We start from the raw sequence: 14,852 nt of genomic DNA, 5'->3' as shown, positions 1-14,852 counted from the left end.
CTTGTCCTGAGCAATAGAACTTCCAAGAGGGAAGGACTGACAGCCCTAGCCTCAGGGACATAATTGCCCCTCGTGTTTATCCAGTGATTTTTGCAAGCTTCTTGATTCTGCCAGCAATCCATTTAGGTATTTGATAGGCATTAATATCTGCTTTTATTGGTGTGGAAAATGAGACGTTTATATTCACAGATGTATATTGAGCAATTTAAATATATATTTAGGCCAGGCACGGTGGCTCACGCCCGAAGTGTAATCCCAGCACTTTGGAAGGCCGAGGCGGGTGGATCACGAGGTCAAGAGATCAAGACCATCCTGGTCAACATGGTGAAACCCCGTCTCTACTAAAGATACAAAAAATTAGCTGGGCATGGTGGTGTGTGCCTGTAATCCCAGCTACTCAGGAGGCTGAGGCAGGAGAATTGCCTGAACCCAGGAGGCAGAGGTTGCGGTGAGCCAAGAATGTGCCATTGCACGCCAGCCTGGGTAACAAGAGCTAAACTCCATCTCAAAAAAAAAAAAAAAAAAAGCAAGCAAAGAAACGAAAAATGGCAAAATGAAAGTTTAGACCTCATCAGGATTTTATTTTTTTTGACTCTCATTCAATGGCCTTTCCACAGTCTGATAGCTCCTACTCTTGAGAACCCAGCTGTAGATCATGATGGGAAGACAAATAGAATTTATGGGACAAAAAATCAGAAACACTGTTTTTTGGGTGTTTTTTTTTTTGAGATGGAGTTTCGCTCTTGTCACCCTGGCTGGAATGCAATGGTGTGATCTTGGCTCACTGCAATCTCTGCCTCCTGTGTTCAAGCAATTCTCCTGCCTCAGCCTCCTGAGTAGCTGGGATTACAGGTACCTGCCACCACGTCCAGTTTTTATATTTTTAGTAGAGTCGAGGTTTCACCATGTTGGCCATGCTGGTCTCAAACTTCTGACCTCAGGTGATCTGCCTGCCTCAGCCTCCCAAAATGCTGGGATTACAGGTGTGAGCCACTGTGCCCAGCCAGTTACACTGTTATTCCCAAAATAAAGTGTTCTATTCCTTAGACCTGTGGGGAAGCTGTGGGGAAGGGTAGAAGCAGTAGTCTTGAGCCCAGAAAGGTGCCTTGGGGGAGGAGAATATGGAGCAGAGTTAACAAAAAAATATGGAAATAAGCCCTTTGATCTTCAAAGGTGGGGTCTAGATTATTTTATTAGTGTCCATGTTTATATGAAGTTTATTTAAGTACCTCCTTGTCTCTCAAGCATCTAAGAAAACTAAAATCACATGGTCCCAATGTCTTAGGAGGCTGCAGATAACACATACATGTGAAACTAGGAGGCAAATTAGGGAAGAATTAGGGTAGTGATTAATACATTACCAAGGCCTAGGATGGTGGCTCATGCCTGTAATCCCAGCACTTTGGGAAGGCTGAGGTGGAGGCAGGTGGATCCCTTGAACTCAGGAGTTCCAGATCAGCCTGGGAAACATGGCAAAACCTTGTTTCTACCAAAACTACAAAAAATTAGCCAGGCACGATGGCACTCGCCTATGGTCCCAGCTACTTGGGAGGCTGAGGTGGGAGGATCACTTGAACCCAGGAGGAGGAGGTTGCAGTGAGCTCAGATCCCACCACTGCACTCCAGCCTGGGTGACAGAGTGAGACCCTGTCTGAAAAAAATAAAATTAAGTGAAAATACATTATCAGACAGTAAAATATGAACCCAGAGTGCTTATCAAGTCACTGCAGGTCTGAGTGTATATCAAGGCATAACTCCATGCAATGAAAGGTAGGTATGAATCTTTGGCTTGGGTTGACAGTCTAGGCTCAAGCCTCAGCTTTCCCACTCACTAACTTGCTGACCTTGGACAAGTCACTTGTACTCTCTGAACTTATTCATAAAACGGAGATACATTTCATTTGTCTCTCGCAAGAAAAAGTACTGATAAATGCACACTTGCATCCCGTTTTACACAGAACATTGAGAGAAAGATACTATCCTAAGATCGTGGAGTTAATAACCACCACTTCTTGGAACTTCAAATCTCATGCCTTTCTCATTGCACTTATTACTCCATTAAGCAGGAGCAAGGGAGAGTTGAGGATATTTTAAGAGGTTATGCAAAGGACTAGCTCTGCGGAGTAGACTTAGCAAGTAACATGAGGGAAGGTGACACCGTTCATCTGTGTAGCGGAGTGGGAGCGCTCAGACAAGAAGGAAGTTTCACGTTCGCCGTGTGTCTCGGATATTTCCACTTCTGTAGGGACAAGAAAGCGCAGTTTCGCCTTCATCCCTTGACCTCCAACACAGCCTCTCCACTGGACCATTGGGGTCGACTGGGGAAGGATGTCAGAGAAGCTGAAGTTGATGATGACTCCTAGGGTTTTAAGGAGGGGGCAAGCCGGGCGCGGTGGCTCAAGCCTGTAATCCCAGCACTTTGGGAGGCCGAGGAGGGTGGATCACGAGGTCAAGAGATCGAGACCATCCTGGTCAATATGGTGAAACCCCGTCTCTACTAAAAATACAAAAAATTAGCTGGGCATGGTGGTGCGCACCTGTAGTCCCAGCTACTCAGGAGGCTGAGGCAGGAGAATTGCCTGAACCCAGGAGGCGGAGGTTGCGGTGAGCCGAGATCGCGCCATTGCACTCCAGCCTCGGTAACAAGAGCGAAACTCCGTCTCAAATAAATAAAAAATTAAAAAGGAGAGAGCAAAGTTCTGAGAGGGCGACGTACCGTCCCTGCTCACCTAGCCCAGAATGAACAAACAGGCGCCAGCCAGGGAGCGCCGAGCTGAGAATCCGGACGAGCCTGGGCAACCGCCATTGGCCGTTTCTCGCAAAGACTACCGGGACCATAATGCAATGGGGCGCCGAGTCCATTCCCAGGGAGCAGCGGGCGAGGCGCTACCGACCGCGGAAGACTACAAGCCCCAGCGGGCGTCTACTCGACGTGCCTGGGAACACTGGCCCCGCGAAAAGGCAATCCTCCACGGGTCAAGATGGTTGCGTCGGGGGCGGAAGCGGAGGTGAGCAGGCGCTAGGGCCGCGCGTCCCCACCGGCGCTTCGTCTGGCGCCCTGCTGGCCGCGCAGAAGGCGCTCGCCTGCCTAGCCGGCAAATGCGTGAAGATTTTTCTAGCTGTGGCGACGGGGATGTCCCGATAGAACCTCTGCCCGTTAGGCAACTCCGGCCTTTCCCGCCCTGACCTGGAACCTCTGGGAGGGCTGCAGAGTAAGTGCAGCCTCTGCGCTCCGACGGAGGCACGAGGCCGGTGGAGTAGGTCCCTCTGTTCCGACAGGTGCGACACTGGGCGCTCCATGCCTGCGGGCGCGGGGAGGCATGGCCTCCCCCAGGGCCGCCGCCTCTGCTGGTTGCTCTGTGCTTTCACCTTAAAGCTCTGGTAAGGAGAGGGTAATGGGAGGGAAAAGGAGGTCACTGGAGGACAGAATCGTTCCCGGTCCCGGGGTTGGGGGAGACCTTGTCCATGGACAGAGAAGAAGGGGGTGTCCTATTTTCTGGATATTGATTTTTGCCCTTTCCCCCAACTCCGCTACAGCCAAGCAGAGGCTCCAGTGCTGGAGGAGAAGCTGTCAGGTGGGTGATTTTCTGGGAACCCGACACTTCCGTCGTTTGGTTTTGGTTTTAGTATCTTCCCCATATACCAAGAGCAAAGGTGGAAAAGGGCGGCACCACATGGACTGAGGGCAAGCCCTGTGCTGGGAAGTTAGATGGGCAGAGCCTTTGGGAGAAATGTTTTCCGAATGGTCAGGGGTTGGCATTTCACTTTCCTTTCAGTGAGCACCTCAAATTTGCCATGCTGGCTGGTGGGAGAGTTTGTGGTGTCAGAAGAGTGCTCTCCATGCTCTAGTTTCCAGGCTGTGAGTATTCTACATTTATTTTTAACATCTAAACAGTCCCCAGGTCTTATTAAGCTGCCTTTGCATCATCTTTTTTTCCTTCTCCTTGCAGTCTCAGTGTATGTCCAAATCTGTACTCATGTTTCCCCCGAAATATGCCCCTTTCTTTCCAAGCTAACGGCAGTATTCAACTGATAACTATGTTGTTGTTGTTTTGAGACGGAGTCTCGCTCTTGTTGTCCAGGCTGGAGTGCAGTGGTGCAAATCTCAGCTCACCACAACCTCCGCCTGCCCATTTCAAGCTATTCTCTTGCTTCAGCCTCCCGAGTTGCTGGAACTACAGGCATGCCACCACGCCTGGCTAATTTTTGTCTTTTCTTTTTCTTTTTTCATCCTTTTTTTTTTTTTTTCCCCCACCTGCAATTGCCTTGATTGAGTTATGTGTATTTTCAGTAGAGATGGGGTTTCACTATGTTGGTCAGGCTGGTCTCAAACTCCTGACCTCAAATGATCCACCCACCTCAGCCTCCCAAAGTGCTGAGATTACAGGCATGAGCCACCGCCCCCGGCCTCAACTGATAACTATGTTTCACTCATTTTTAGTATAGTATGCTCTGGAATGGAATGCCCTGCCTCTCCTAGACTGTTGCCCCTGAAGTGTTCTAACATACATTTGTAATCATGCAACCGCCACCTCCACCGTCCACATCAGAACTCTTTCATTAGCTCTCTGTTGCCTACCAACTCCAAAGCATAGCAGTTGGGCATCTGCACCTTTTTGCTTCTCCCATTGCCCCTTCGTAATATGTGTTTTGGTCCTTTCCTCCTGGCAGAAAACCACCCCCGAGTGTGGTCCCACAGGGTACGTGGAGAAAATCACATGCAGCTCATCTAAGAGAAATGAGTTCAAAAGGTGAGTGCTGTTTCTCTTCTTGGAGAACACCTTCTTTGTTCCCATGACTTTAGGTAGATGGTCACACCTTTTCCCCTGGTCTGGGGTTAGCATGGAATATTTGAAAGAAGAGGGGGCTGGGCACAGTGGCTCACACCTGTAATCCCAGCACTTTGGGAGGCCGAGGCAGGCAGATCACGAGCTCAGGGGTTTGAGACCAGCCTGACCAACATGCTGAAACCCTGTCTCTACTAAAAATGCCAAAAAAAACTAGCTGGCTATGCTGGAGCATGCCAGTAATCCCAGCTCTTCAGGAGGCTGAGGCAGGAGAGTCACTTGAACGCGGGAGGTGGAGGTTGCAGTGAGCCAAGATAGTGCCATTGCACTCCAGCCTGGGCAACAGAGTGACAATCTGTCTTAAAAAAAAAAAAAAAAAAAAAAAAAGCCATGTGGCATGGCAGGCATCTGTAATCCCAGCTACTCGGGAGACTGAGGCAGGAGAATCCTGTGAACCTGGGAGGCAGGGATTAGAGTGAGCCGAAATCATGCCACCGCATTCCACCCTGGGCAATGGAGTGAGACTGTGTCTCCAAAAAGAAGAGGCCGGGTGCAGTGGCTAACGCCTGTGATCCCAACACTTTGGGAGGCCAAGGCAGGTGGATCACAAGGTCAAGAGATCAAGACTATCCTGGCCAACATAGTGAAACCCCATCTCTACTAAAAAAACAACTACAAAAATTAGCTGGGTGTGGTGGCACATGCCTGTAATCCCAGTTACTCAGGAGGCTGAGGCAGGAGAATCTCTTGAACCCAGGAGGTGGAGGTTGCAGTAAGCCAACACTGCACCACCGCAGTCCAGCCTGGCGACAGAGTGAGACTCCATCTCAAAAAAAAAAAAAAAAAAGAAGAAGAAAAAAAGACCAGATTTGAAGCCAAATTATTTGAACACAAGTCCCAGCTCTACTCCTCAGCACTGTTATTGGCCATATTTTCTCATCAGTAACATTGGTGAATACAAGCTCTGCTTATTCCACCAGAGAATAAATTAAATGATCTATCTGAGAGGAATTTATGTACTATACACATAGTAGAAGCCTGGCTGTGATTTCCTTTTGAATGTATCCTGGCTAGGCTGAAGTGGAAGGGAGATTAGAGGGAGAAGCTTTCTGGCCTTCCCCAGGAATAACTATTCTTTCCTGCCCTCAGCTGCCGCTCAGCTCTGATGGAACAACGCTTGTTTTGGAAGTTCGAAGGGGCTGTTGTGTGTGTGGCCCTGATCTTCGCTTGTCTTGTCATCATTCGTCAGCGACAGCTGGACAGAAAAGCTCTGGAAAAGGTCCGGAAGCAGATCGAGTCCATATAGCTACATTATACCCTTTTATCCTGGGTCTTAGAGACCTGATCTCAGACAGTGAAAGTGAAATGGACTGATGTGAAAGTGAAATGGACTGATGTGCACCCTTGGTTCTTTGAAGCCTTGTGATGATAGCCCCTTTTCCCCATCTTCTTCCAGATCATTAATGAGCAGAATAAAAAGAATAAAATAGTTTCCTTCCCTTCTGTAACTTGGATTAGGAAGTCAGGAGGCAGCTACTTAAGGCCCCGATCTACGAAGTCTTCCCCACCACTTTCTCCTTGTTTTCCCCCCTCTTCTACTTATTTCAAACTTCTGGGATACAATTTCAGTTAAAATGTTTATTTCTCACTCAAGACTTATTTCCCCTCAACTCTATCCCCAAAGAAGAAATAAAATCACAGATACATTAACAAAAGTATTTGAGGTACCCTCTCATGGACTGCAGACTGGGCCTCAGGCAGAGAGAGACTAAAAGACGTCTCCTGGGGTGTCCTGAAGTGATTTGGACCCCTTAGGGCAGACACCTGAGTAGGAATCCCAGTGGGAAGCAAAGCCATAAGGAAGCCCAGGATTCCTCCTTGTGATTGGGAAGTGGGCTGGGAAAGTTTGTTCCAGCTCACATCTCATCTGCATGCAGCACGTTCCTGATGCGCCCACTGGGTCTTGGCTTCCCTCCCATCTTCTCAAGCAGTGTCCTCGTTGAGCCATTTGCATCCTTGGCTCCAGGTGGCTCCCTCAGTCTGGACTCTACCACTTGGGTCTCCAGATTTTCTGTTATGTCCTTGTGGGTCAGGATATTTCTGGAAGTCACTGTGAGGTGAAGGAAAGAAGGCACTAGTAGAATGCTCCCTTGGGCGGGATACCCTAGACAGGACAGGACCTCCCTCTTGCTTCTTGAGGACCTTGGAGAATGGAGCCCCCCTCCCTTGCTCAGCCAGGGGTTGCTCTCTGCCCTTGCCTCTCACCTCCATGAGGCTGGTAATCCTCAGGCCCAGCTTCTGGTCGACCCTGGAATGGACTGAAGCTAGGCAGGATGATGAGAGCCAGGGAAAAAAGAATCTGGGAGGAAGCAAGAGGAATAGAGGAAGGGAGTAGGGCAGAGTGAACAGAGGCCAGCTGGGGTTATGGAATGTGGGAAGTAGATCTGGCCGGGTAGTGGGGGTGTAAGGATAGAAATGTGGGTGAGATGGTGGAGGTGGGGGGAGATGGGAGTAGATAGACTGGTGGTACCAGAACACAAGTGCTGGTCTGAGCAGCTTTGTTGGAAGTTTGAGCAATTAGCGTCTGCAGCTGGCGGAGCTGAGCTACCAAGGAGCTGGGAAAGGAAGAATGAAGAGTTAGGATCTTCTGGGTACCAGGGGCCAAGAACGGTGCCCCTGTGTGCTGTGCCCTCCCTGCCTTCAGTACACACCCACACAGAGCTCTCACTCACATGTTGTGCCTCTCCAGCTCCTGGACTTTTTTCTGTAATTCTTGGTTCTGTGCAGAACAGGCTGCCACCCTGGAGTGTGGGGCGGTGGGACAAGGCTCAGCAACCTGAGTCCCTTAATTTGCCAGCTGTGCTGAGGAAGGGGCCCAGACATGGTCCACAGGAAGCCGGAAGTAACCCAGGCATACCTGCTCTCCAGACCATCAATGTACTCCTTCTTCCGCCGCCGACTGTCCTGAGCCGACTGCTTGTTACGGATTTTCCTCCTGACCTTCTTGAGGACCCTCTCCTCTGCCTGGAGGCCCAGGATGTGTGAATCCTGGGTCTTTCACCTGCCCCCAACTCCCCAACACTTCTCCTGGGATATTGGCCCCTCAGAAGTCATGGTGAGGCCCCTGGGTTGGGATACCCTTAGGGGAAGCATGTTACCTTGGTGAGGGGCAGGTGAGAGGGCAGAGAAACCCCTTCTTGCCCCAGCAGACGCTTCTCCTCATCTGTCAGGAACAGGGTTTGACAGGGCAGCTGGGGGTAGGGGCAGGAGAAGATACAATAGCAGTGAGGAGGAGGTTCATCCCATTTCCAGGCTCCTCCCCCTGCATGCCTTCTGGAGAGTTTCCTATTTGCCCTGGGAGACAACTCTAACCTAGAGGTGAGGTGAAGGCTAGAGACCTTAATTCAGACAGGCTCTAGATCAAGCCAGAGGGACCTCCTGAAGCCGAGAAGGGAAAGAGGAGGGTCTTGTCATATCCTTCCCCCAGAGACTTAGGACCTTAGCACTCTGAGCAAGCTAGAGAAGGCTTGTTCTGGTCCACGTCTCCCCATACAGAAGGGGTATCTGAAGAGGACCTGAAAGAACTCACTACAGTGAAGTTTGCTTAATTTCCTTACAGCAAGTACTATATTCACTTTGAGCCATTAACTTCCATTTAGCAGTGTGTGTTATCCAGCTGCCTGCCAACCACAGGGAGCTCCCTGGGCCAGTGGCCCATTCTCCCCTAGGGTCTGGAGCTCCACTTCTCAGACTAAGGTTCTGTACCCCTGTCAGACAAAGACCTTCCCAAGGGCAGCCATACTTCTCACAGCAAATCACAGGAAAGGATGTAGGGAGAGTAGATGGTGCTGGTGGTTAACCTGAGCCCATCAACTGAGTAACTTGCCTTTCTCACTAATATTTGTTTTTGAAAGACGTATGTGGCCAGTCACGGTGGCTCACACTTGTAATCCCAGCACTCTGGGAGGCCAAAGTGGGCGGATCACCTGAGGTCAAGAGTTCGAGACCAGCCTGGCCAACATGGCAAAACCCCATCTGTACTAAAAATACAAAAATTAGCTGGGCGTGGTCGTGGGCGCCTGTAATCTCAGCTACTCAGGAGGCTGAGGCAGGAGAATCTCTTGAATCCGGAAGGCAGAGGTTGTAGTGAGCCAAGATCATGCCTGCCACTGTACTCCAGCCTGGGCAACAAGAGCGAAACTCTGACTCGAACAAAAAAAAGAAAGCAAGCTGTATCCTTCATTTTGTGGCTTATTTTTATTTTATTATTATTTTTTTTTGAGACAGAGTTTCGCTCGTTACCCAGGCTGGAGTGCAATGGCGCGATCTCGGCTCACCGCAACCTCCGCCTCCTGGGTTCAGGCAATTCTCCTGCCTCAGCCTCCTGAGTAGCTGGGATTACAGGTACGCACCACCATGCCCAGCTAATTTTTTGTATTTTTAGCAGAGACGGGCTTTCACCATGTTGACCAGGATGGTCTCGATCTCTTGACCTCCTCATGATCCACCTGCCTTGGCCTCCCAAAGTGCTGGGATTATAGGCTTGAGCCACCGCCCCCAGCCCATTTTGTGACTTAAAGAGAATTTATTTTGGTTTTTGCCTGCTCATGGCCTTTGGCTTTTGGCAAAACCATTTCCTATGTGGCATTTCCTGATATGCCCTTCTTGTCCCCGTGACTGGTGGAACTATTAGAGGAGTGTCTCTTCTAGTCCACCTAATCAAAATCTCTGAGAATGGGACTTTTTTTTTTTATCTTTAAGAAAAAAAAAAGGGTGGTCGCAGTGGCTCATGCCTGTAAATCCCAGCACTTTGGGAGGGCAAGACAGGCGGATCACAAGGTCAGGAGATCGAGACCATCCTGGCTAACACTGTGAAACCCCCTGTCTACTAAAAATACTAAATATAAGCCGGGTATGCTGGCATGTGCCTGTAATCCCAGCTACTTGGGAGGCTGAGGCAGGAGAATCCCTTGAACCCAGGAGTTGGAGGTTGTAGTGAGCTGAGATCATGGCACTGCACTCCAGCCTGGGCAATAGCGAGACTCCATCTCAAGAAAAAAAAAAAGTATGGCCAAGGTGGCTCACACCTATAATTCCAGCACTTTTGGAGGTCAAGACCAGAGGACTGCTTGAGGCCAGGAATTTGAGACCAACCTGGGCAATGTAGTGAGACTGTCTCTACAATAAATAAATAGCAAAGCATTTACAAATACTATGGTGCTTCTAATATACACCCAAACTTAGGAGCATCAGACTTTTAAAAGTTTCTCAGCTCAAGATTTTAAGATGTGCTGGGCACAGTGGCTCACGCCTGTAATCCTGGCACTTTGGGAGGCCAAGACAGGTAGATCACAAGGTCAAGAGATTGAGACCATCCTGGCCAAGATGGTGAAACCCCGTTTCTACTAAAAATACAAAAATTAGCTGGGTGTGGTGGTGCACACCTGTAGTCCCAGCGACTCGGGAGGCTGAGCCAGGAGAATCGCTTGAACCCGGGAGGCGGAGGTTGCAGTGAGCAGAGATCACACCACTGAACTCCAGCCTGATGACAGAGCCAGACTCCATCTCAAAAAAAGAAAAAAGAAAAAAATTCTAAGATGCTTGGCTTGGCTTCTTGAAGAGAGGCTAGGACCTGGTCCCTGCCTTTTGGGTACGAGGACTGATTTTCAGAGGAAAGGGAGGAACAGTGATCTGAGCACAGCCCCATCTTTACCCCACCTTGGACCCTGGCCAGCCGGCCTTGAGAAGGCATCTGATGTGATACCTCTGCTACACTGTAGCACTAGACATTGGGTGCCTTCTGGGCAACGGTTCCAGTGGAAACATTGCTGCTATTGCTTTTCTTCCTTCCTGTACCTAGTAACCAGCTGGGATTCCCAGGTGGCCTGTCCTATTTCTGTGTCCTGACCCAAGGCCGGGACAATGGCTCTGTGTAAGAATACAACACACACAGTCTGCGCTTCTTCCTGCACCCCGTCCCCAGATTGCCTCACCCTACCTTACCTGAGTCGTTGCTACCTTACCCCCAAGGGCTCTCTCTCCCTTGTCCTTTTCCTGCTTCTAAAATTGTTCATGTTGGCTGGGCACAGTGGGTCATGGCTGTAATCTCACCACTTTGGGAGGCTGAGGCAAGCAGGACTGCTTGATCCCAAGAGGTTGAGGATGCAGTGTGCCATGATTGCACCACTGCAGTCCATCCTGGACAACAGAGTAAGACCCTGGCTCAAAAAATAAAAAATTGGGAGGCCAAAGTGGGCAGATCACAAGGTCAGGAGATCGAGGTCATTCTGGCCAACATGGTGAAACCCTGTCTCTACTAAAAATAGAAAAATTAGCTGGGCATGGTGGTGAGTGCCTGTAATCCCAGCTACTCAGGAGGCTAAGGCAGGAGAATCACTTGAACCAGGGAGTCAGAGGTTGCTGTGTGCGGAGAATACCCCACTGCACTCCAGCCTAGTGACAGAGTGACTCCCTTTTTTTTTTTTTTTTATTGAGACAGAGTCTCACTCCGTTGCCCAGGCTGCAGTGCAGTGGTGAGATCTCAGCTCACTGCAACCTCCACCTCCCAATTTCAAGCAATTCTCAGGCTTCAGCCTCCTGAGTAGCTGGGATTACAGGCACGCACCACCACGCCCAGCTAATTTTTTGTGTGTTTTCAGTAGAGATGGGGTTTCACCATGTTGGCCAGGCTGGTTTTAAACGTCTGACCTTGTAATCTACCCGCCTCAGCCTCCCAAAGTGCTGGTGTTACAGGTGTGATCCACCGCACCCAGTGGGGACTCTGTCTCACGAAAAATAAAAGATAAATAAAAATTAAAAATTGTCCAATTGTTCATATCTCTTGATCTTCAGGCCCAATGCCACAAAAACTGGGGCAAAGGCAGTTCATCATGTTTCCATTCCCTCATCCCTTTGCCCTGTCTTTGTAATGACATATGTGTGTATCAAGGAGTAGTGGTTCTGACAGACACCAAGACTCACCAGGGTTGTACAAGGCACTGGGGCTACGGTGCCTGCTCTGGGCAGGATGTGGGCATGAGCATCAAAGGGCAGCTCACTGACCATGCAGGCATCAGGCACCATAAATGCTGGGCTCCACTGATCTGGAGTAGACACAGGTAGCTGGGAGAAAGGAGATGTAGGGACACCCTGACAGCAGCAGGGTCTGGGTAGCGGCACAGGTTGGGTAAACCCCCTTAACCCCATGGTTAGGGCCAGTTCCAAAGGGCCATTTCCCCTTCCCACGAAGAACACTGACCTAGCTGGATGGAGATGAAGCCTACATTTGGCCCAGCTCCCTCCTGCATCCTCTCCAGAGCCCCTGCCTCATAGACAACCTCATAGACGGCAGGAGAACTGGTTGCCCTGGGGGCAGGAGGACTGTCTGGACGGCAGGGGTCCTCAGAGATGCCACTGTCACTGCCAGGAGATGCTTCCGAGCAGTACACTTCATTGGGATCAATGAAGAGCTTCAGGAAATCTTCAGGCTCACTCTCTGGAAGGCCCTGCAGTAGGAAAAGGTTATCTATGTGCAGGGAGGTATTGTGGAAGTCCTCCCTGACACCAGCCTTATGCTTCATTTTCAGTCCTTTCACTTCTTGGGCATGGAGATAGTTACTATACAACTTACATCTGTTCTGGGCATGGTCGGTTTTCAGACCCGTCTCCACATGGGAGCTGAAGCCTCATCAGAGCTGTGTCTCACCCCACCCCCACGCCCACTGGTCACACTCACACAGCCATGGTCCCCACTGGACTTCCAGCCTTGCAATCCTTGTTCCTGTAGCCTAGTCACTGGAACCTCTGGAGCAGGGCAGTGGAGTCCCAGCTCCAGGACGGATCCTGTTGAGAAGATATCCTCTGGGGGCTCCAGCCACGTGTCCAGCAGGTCAGGGATTCCGAGATCCATGTTTCTGCAGGAAGGCATGTGGGACCAAGGGTTGCAGAAAGGGAATGATGGCTGCTCCCTACCCCCTACAGCTTCTGGGCTCCTCTGCTCCCTCTTCCATAATCCAACCCCCGCTCCTCACTTGCACAGCCCCCTCGCCTGTCCCCTGGATATTTCACCTTCAGCCCTATCCCTCAGGTTCAGACAAACAGACCCTCCAAGCATTACCTGTTCTGAAGAGCTCAGCCCTGTCAAGCCAGCGTAGCCCGTTGACCGCTCATAACACTACACCTTTTCTTTCTTCCAGGATCTCGTATCCTGGACCTGCCCAGCCAAACCCCGCCCCCAGCCTTACACTAGAAAAGTGGGTGCCACCTTGTCAGGAGCCACGATAGGGCCGTAGGGGACTAAGAGTCTGAGCGTCCACAAACGGAATTTAAGAAGTAGGTAGCCGCGCCCTTTCTGCCTCAGTTTCTCTTAGGTAGAGTAAATTTTCCTGAGGGTTTGGTGTCTCCTAGCGGAAGAATAGAGAAAGCTGTGACTGGAGCACAGGACGCTTGAATGCCTGTTCTCTAACCCTCGCTTTTGCAAGAGGGAGATCATGGCAGGGTTGTAAACAAAGGCGGAAGGAGTGAAAAGAGACTTGCGGGTTTACTGGAGCATCCCCTCGCCCACCGAGTGGAGCTCTTCCCAAAGCTGAGTCCTGATTGGAAGCTGAAGACTTAGGTTTCGGAGGGGCAGGACATCGAGCCAATGGCACTACCCTCTGAAGGCCGCCTCCTCAGTAAGTGGTCAGAGACAGGTAGGCTGTCTGGAGAGTCAGGCCAATGGGGCCGCAGTTCTTTTTTTTTTTTTTCTTTATTATTATTTTTGGAGACGGGGTCTCACTTTGTCTCCCAGGCTGGAGTGCGGTGGCGGGATCACGGTTTCATGCAGCCCCAACCTGCGGGCTCAGGCGATTCTTCCCCCTTAGTACAGGCGCGCGCCACCGCGTCCGGCCCGCAGGACTTATTTGTCAGGCGGGGATTGGGTTCTGCCAGGCCAAAGGGAGGGGTAAGCACCAGAATATAAACCGCGGGAAGCTGGGGGAAAGCTCCGAGAAACCCGAAGCAGCCCGGTTTGTCTGTGCGCGCCACGTGACTCGGAAGTTCGGGTTTCACTCTGGCAGGGAGTCAACAGCCGGCAGACCCCAGTGGAGCGGCGAGCTTTGCTCGGCAGGCGGCAGGCGCGCGATAGAGGTTTCCCCGGTCCGCAATCTGAGCAGTGTGCCACTGATGGAGAACCGCAGCTGCGCGCACACGCTCGCTGCACGCTGCTCATTCACCAAGGGACACGGAGCAGGAAAACTGCAACAAGTTAAAAAGGCTTTTGCGTTTGTTGTCTTATTGTTTGCATACAGTTACCGGCAACATTATGTGCCACATTTGTATAGTTTACAAAACGTTTTCATAAACATTGTTCTCTTACTTAATCCGTAGCAGCTCTAAGGCTCACAGGGCGGGTAATATTTTGCAAATTTTACCTATGAGGAGGCAGATCCATGACTAGAAAGTCGGGATCACGAGGTCAGGATCACGCTGAAACCTCATCTCTATTAAAAATACAAAAAATTAGCCGGGTGTGGTGGCACGTGCCTGTATTCCCAGCTACTCGGAGGCTGAGGCAGGAGAATCGCTTGAACCCAGGAGGTGGAAGTTGCAGTGAGCCGAGATTGTGTCATTGCACTCCAGCCTGGGTGACAGAGCGATACTCCTTCTCGAAAAGAAAGAAAGAAATATATAGAGACAGAGAGACAGTGTGATATAGCTGGCCTAGAATTAGAACCAGTACAATGCCATTTTAAAATGAGAAAACTGTTTCCATTCTCCTCACCATGACTGCTAGCCATGGCTTCTGTAAACTACTAAGATTACCTTGCAAAATGTAAAGAGAGGACAAGCTGCATACTTTCTCTTATCTGTAACTGCCAGAATTGCTGGCCTTTGCTTACCAAAGTAAGCACCCCCAGATAATTCCATCCTGGCGCCAAGTAACCTAAAATTATATGGACCCCCACACCTGTCCAAATAATGTATAATGTTTACCTTGACCTCTGTAAACCACTTAAGTGGCAATCGGAATGACAAAAGTCCCCTGGCCTTGGAATATCTGGAGCCTCCTCATCCTCCTCTCAACCT

At 50.2% G+C, this 14,852-nt stretch overlaps 2 protein-coding genes across 2 annotated transcripts; one reads left to right on the top strand and one right to left on the bottom strand.

The window, feature by feature from the left end:
- Positions 1 to 2,963: 2,963 nt before the first annotated feature.
- On the top strand, positions 2,964 to 6,277 carry JTB (jumping translocation breakpoint). Its single transcript, XM_002760028.7, has 5 exons — positions 2,964 to 3,381; positions 3,538 to 3,575; positions 3,777 to 3,859; positions 4,672 to 4,751; positions 5,937 to 6,277. Exons 1-5 carry the CDS (start codon positions 3,299 to 3,301, stop codon positions 6,091 to 6,093), a joined length of 441 nt encoding a protein of 146 aa, XP_002760074.1. The 5' UTR covers positions 2,964 to 3,298; the 3' UTR covers positions 6,094 to 6,277.
- A 133-nt stretch (positions 6,278 to 6,410) lies between these two features.
- Positions 6,411 to 13,308, bottom strand: CREB3L4 (cAMP responsive element binding protein 3 like 4). Its single transcript, XM_008984450.6, has 10 exons — positions 12,904 to 13,308; positions 12,523 to 12,700; positions 12,046 to 12,292; positions 11,769 to 11,890; positions 7,946 to 8,038; positions 7,705 to 7,811; positions 7,520 to 7,588; positions 7,318 to 7,402; positions 7,053 to 7,146; positions 6,411 to 6,897 (listed from the first exon to the last, which is right to left on the bottom strand). The coding sequence occupies exons 2-10, from the start codon at positions 12,694 to 12,696 to the stop codon at positions 6,704 to 6,706; spliced, it is 1,185 nt and encodes a 394-aa protein (XP_008982698.3). The 5' UTR covers positions 12,697 to 12,700; positions 12,904 to 13,308; the 3' UTR covers positions 6,411 to 6,703.
- Positions 13,309 to 14,852: the final 1,544 nt, after the last annotated feature.

This window comes from Callithrix jacchus, chromosome 18, assembly GCF_049354715.1.
Source record: "Callithrix jacchus isolate 240 chromosome 18, calJac240_pri, whole genome shotgun sequence".
Classification (NCBI taxonomy): domain Eukaryota; kingdom Metazoa; phylum Chordata; class Mammalia; order Primates; family Cebidae; genus Callithrix; species Callithrix jacchus.
The sequence above is the reverse complement of the archived record's forward strand: the minus strand, read 5'-3'. Positions and strand labels throughout refer to the sequence as shown.